This window comes from Berghia stephanieae, chromosome 1 (assembly GCF_034508935.2).
Source record: "Berghia stephanieae isolate SIO BIC M18660-M18661 chromosome 1, UCSD_Bste_1.3, whole genome shotgun sequence".
NCBI lineage: Eukaryota > Metazoa > Mollusca > Gastropoda > Nudibranchia > Aeolidiidae > Berghia > Berghia stephanieae.
In genome coordinates this window covers 11,296,391-11,300,216 of record NC_088360.1, presented here as the reverse complement: position 1 = coordinate 11,300,216, position 3,826 = coordinate 11,296,391, and the positions used below count along the sequence as shown (strand labels likewise).

Below are 3,826 nucleotides of genomic sequence, written 5' to 3'. Positions count from 1 at the left end.
AAGTAAACTGTGAGAGAGCGAAAAAAAAACACATATATTATATATAGAGTTGAACATGACAAATTATGTTCTTGGATATTGTGTGTATTTCTTTGTAAGAAAGACTTCGGACTTCATAACGCAGTAAAAATCTGATTTTACTAGATTCCGGAAGGGGGAGGGGGGTGTTGGGGAGGGAGGGGGGGGGGGGAAGCCCTTTGTGCTAAATGTTTGAGCAACTCAACTATTTGGAGGCATGATGTTTATTTATTGATTTGGTATCTTTACAAATGTTTTATAGAAGGAACGAAGTTGACGTCGTTTGTTATTTGCTTTTAGTTATTGTTTTTGGACAGCCATTTTGGTGAATAGTATTCACTAAATTATATCAGATTATAAATATTCAATGTTACACATAGTGTGTTGGTACGTTATATCCGTCTGACGGATGTTGTGAATATTTTACCTAAACGCATAGCATCAACAGAGAATGACACCAGTTCTTCCCTTGTTTGTCCTCATCCATCTAGTCTGTCGGATCGCTGCTAGCTACCAGGACGCATATATGGTAAGTAAACTATTTAATCTAGCGAAGTCCCACGTTTTAGAGTTTCTGCCAAGCTGTAGTAGTCATTCAGAGCCATTAGGCCCATGGGGCCGGAGTTTATCCCCGTTTCTATTGCGTGAAACGGACAATAGTAACTGCTTGCTACCCTTTGGAAAGTACGTTAGTCTGTCGCAAAGTACTTTCCGCCAGATCTTACCGACCCAGCTATCCACTGCTGGGTGAACAGGGGCGGAGGGGGGGGGGGGGGGGGTCAGAAAATATATCGACGGCACTCAGGATCGATCTCGGTCCCTTTGCGTGTGAAGCGAGTGCTCTATCAACTGAGCTATCGGGACCCCCTTTTTGCCAAGACGAGGGTCATTTAAATCGATCGACATTTATTGAATGACGATTTTTTTCTGGCCAAATGTTTAGTGCAAGTTTCTTTTTTACAGAATACGGCAGTTAGCTGGTCAAACAAAGGGAGCTGTTCAAAGGTAATACTTCACAAATGCTGTGATACCTTTTCGAGCAGGAATTTAACGAAAAATAGTTTCAGTCCCTCGAACTCAGCTATCGATACCCCCAACTTGGCGAAAAATGTACAATTAATAAATACGATCATATGAACCATACCTGCCACTTTATTTATTTTCTGAAGCAAGATTGCTTTGTCAGATTATTTTGTTGTTGTCTTTGTATTTCTTGATTACATAAACCAGACCTGTCTACTGTTATGAAAAATTCGCAGAATTACAAAATTCCCTCCATAATTTCAGAAATTCATGAGCATCTCATAAGTGATTAAAACTTTGTGAACATGACAGTTTGGTACAAGACTGCATAATTTAAAGGATTTTGAAGTGATATCTAATCTTCGTGCGGGTAAATTGTTGATCTATGAAGTTAACTATAACGGCTACTATTTTTATCTCTAAAAAGCCACCAATGTTTAAATTTTCAATGGGGCAGGTATGCATATAACCCTACTGTAGAAGTTGGTGAATTCCATATCAGAATTTTCGCCTGGTTGTATTAATATCATCAATCATAATTAAAAATTATTTCATGACGCAAAGTGTTGTCTGTATTTTGTTTAATCACCGCGTATCTTTCACAAAATATTTAGTTCAAATTTTAATTCCCGGGGTTTCAGATCCGCTTGGCATTGTCTTTACAAGTTAAGTATTATTTTCTATTCAAACAATGCCAATGCCATTATATTCTTTTCTTTGAATTTGGTGTGAGGTTTGCTTTTTTTTATTTATTTATTCTTGTTTTGTTTTGTTTTTTGTTGATGTTTATATTTTGGGTGGGGGGGGGGGTGGGGTTGGCTTGTTTTATTGTTGTTTTCTTTGTTTGATTTATTTGTTTTTGTTTTTTGTTATGTGTTTGTTTGTTTTCGTTTGTTTTGTTGGTTTCTTTTGTTTTGAGTGTAACAAACTAAATATTTATCAATCGTGTATGATTGACGATTTCTGTTCTTTAAGCTGGAAAAGACCATATTTGCAAATTACAGCACACAATTAAGGCCAGTCCAGGATTTCAGCCAACCAATTACCGTGGCCTACTCATTCGGTGTAATGACGTTAGTGGACGTTGATGAACTGCAAGGCAAATTGTCCCTTATTGGGGCCTTTGTTTTCGTGTGGACTGATGAGGTGAGTAATAACTTCCATTGTGATTTTCCTTTTATTGTTTGTTTGTTTTGGTTTGATTGTCTTTTTTGTTGTTGTCGTTGTCGTTGTTGTTTTGTTTTTTTTGTTTTTTTTTGCCATGTTTCTTTTTGCTTGTTTGTGAACATTTTTATTTACTTTCGTTATGTCTTCATTCTTTTGTATGCTAACTACTTTTTAAAACAGATACCTATCTTACTGCTTTTATTTTTTATCTTTATTAAGCTTCTTTACAATTTAATTGTTTTCATATTTAAACTGAATTAATAATGTAGTTATCTTCGTGATTTTATTTGATTGGTTCTGAAGAGGAACTTCATTGATGACGCAACAGCATTGTAATAGCTACGTTTTAAACGATATTTCATTTTTTTTAAATTGGAAAATGATTTTTTACGTCATTATACTTCAATTAACCATTCATAAGTTGCCAATGAATAATATGGCTTAACAAAATGGAGAGGGTATGCAGGATAACCCCTCAAAGACGCATAATGGACGGTAACCGTGGAATGAGTCGATACAAGTCCCAGGAACACTTGTACTTGGCTTTCCAAACTCTGGACAGAGTTGCACATACGAGATGGAGGTCAACTTGGATAAATTCGGTCCCAAGTGGGGCGGGGGGGGGGGGGGGCGTATTCTTCTCGAAACTGGGAGAAAGGTTGACAGCTTTCTATACCAGCAAGACGAAGCATTGAGTGGAAGCAGGCCAAGTTCTAAAACACCGGCCACGCTTCATCACTGGGGACTTTCCATATGTCCCACGTGTACACGTTGTGGAAAATTACCTTTAAAAGCAGAGCATCTGGTTGAATGTTGCATCGTGACGCAGCTGCGTAACGATTTCGCCTTCTGAATAGATCTTCATAACAGTCTAGTGAAAGACGCTTAGACGCTGCTACCAGGTACCCATAAACGTCTAGATTTTGATTCAATTGCTTTTCTCAACAGAAATTACAATGGAACCCCGCTGACTACGGTGGCATTACCAGACTTCACCCTTACCCAAAAGACGTGTGGCACCCACGGGTCCAGCTCATGAACTCCCTTGAAGAGCTGGATGTATTTGAGGACAATTATAACGAACTTACGCTGAAATACACTGGAGAGGTCACCTGGAGACCGGGAGGATTATTCACATCTTTGTGTTTTCTAAATCTGTTCAAATTCCCTTTTGATGAACACAGCTGCACATTGTTTGTAAGATGACGTTTTAATCACTTAACTCGTACATTGATACCTCTCCGCTTACTCATTTAATGTTCCATCAATCCCCTTTTTAAAAAAGCTTTGTTTTGTTTTCTTATCTTTTCTTTTAACTCAGCCAAAATTTCCGACTCAATCTACATTATTGATATTGTCATGACGAGTACTTATTTGCAGATAGTACAAACCAAACTGCAGCACCTGAATATTTTATTTCCCGAGGAAAATTTCAGAACTGATGACCTACGCCTGACTTTCTTCTATAAATAGAATGAAGGTGACGTCACTCGGGTCTTTGTTATTGTTTTTTGCCATGCACGTTTATGAGTAATTCTCACTAAACTGTATTAACCTGACTATAAACGATCATGGTTACACATAGTTTTGCGTGTTGTTCCTTTATACTTCCGGATGG

General features: G+C 37.7%; 1 protein-coding gene across 1 annotated transcript in view; it reads left to right on the top strand.

The window, feature by feature from the left end:
- The first annotated feature begins 2,858 nt into the window (after positions 1 to 2,858).
- Positions 2,859 to 3,826, top strand: part of LOC144955819 (acetylcholine receptor subunit gamma-like) — a 13,872-nt gene continuing 12,904 nt past the window's right edge. The window contains exon 1 of the mRNA XM_078889702.1: positions 2,859 to 3,405. Coding sequence (XP_078745828.1) covers positions 3,244 to 3,405 — 162 coding nt within the window. The 5' untranslated portion in view covers positions 2,859 to 3,243. The remainder of the gene's footprint in view (positions 3,406 to 3,826) is intronic.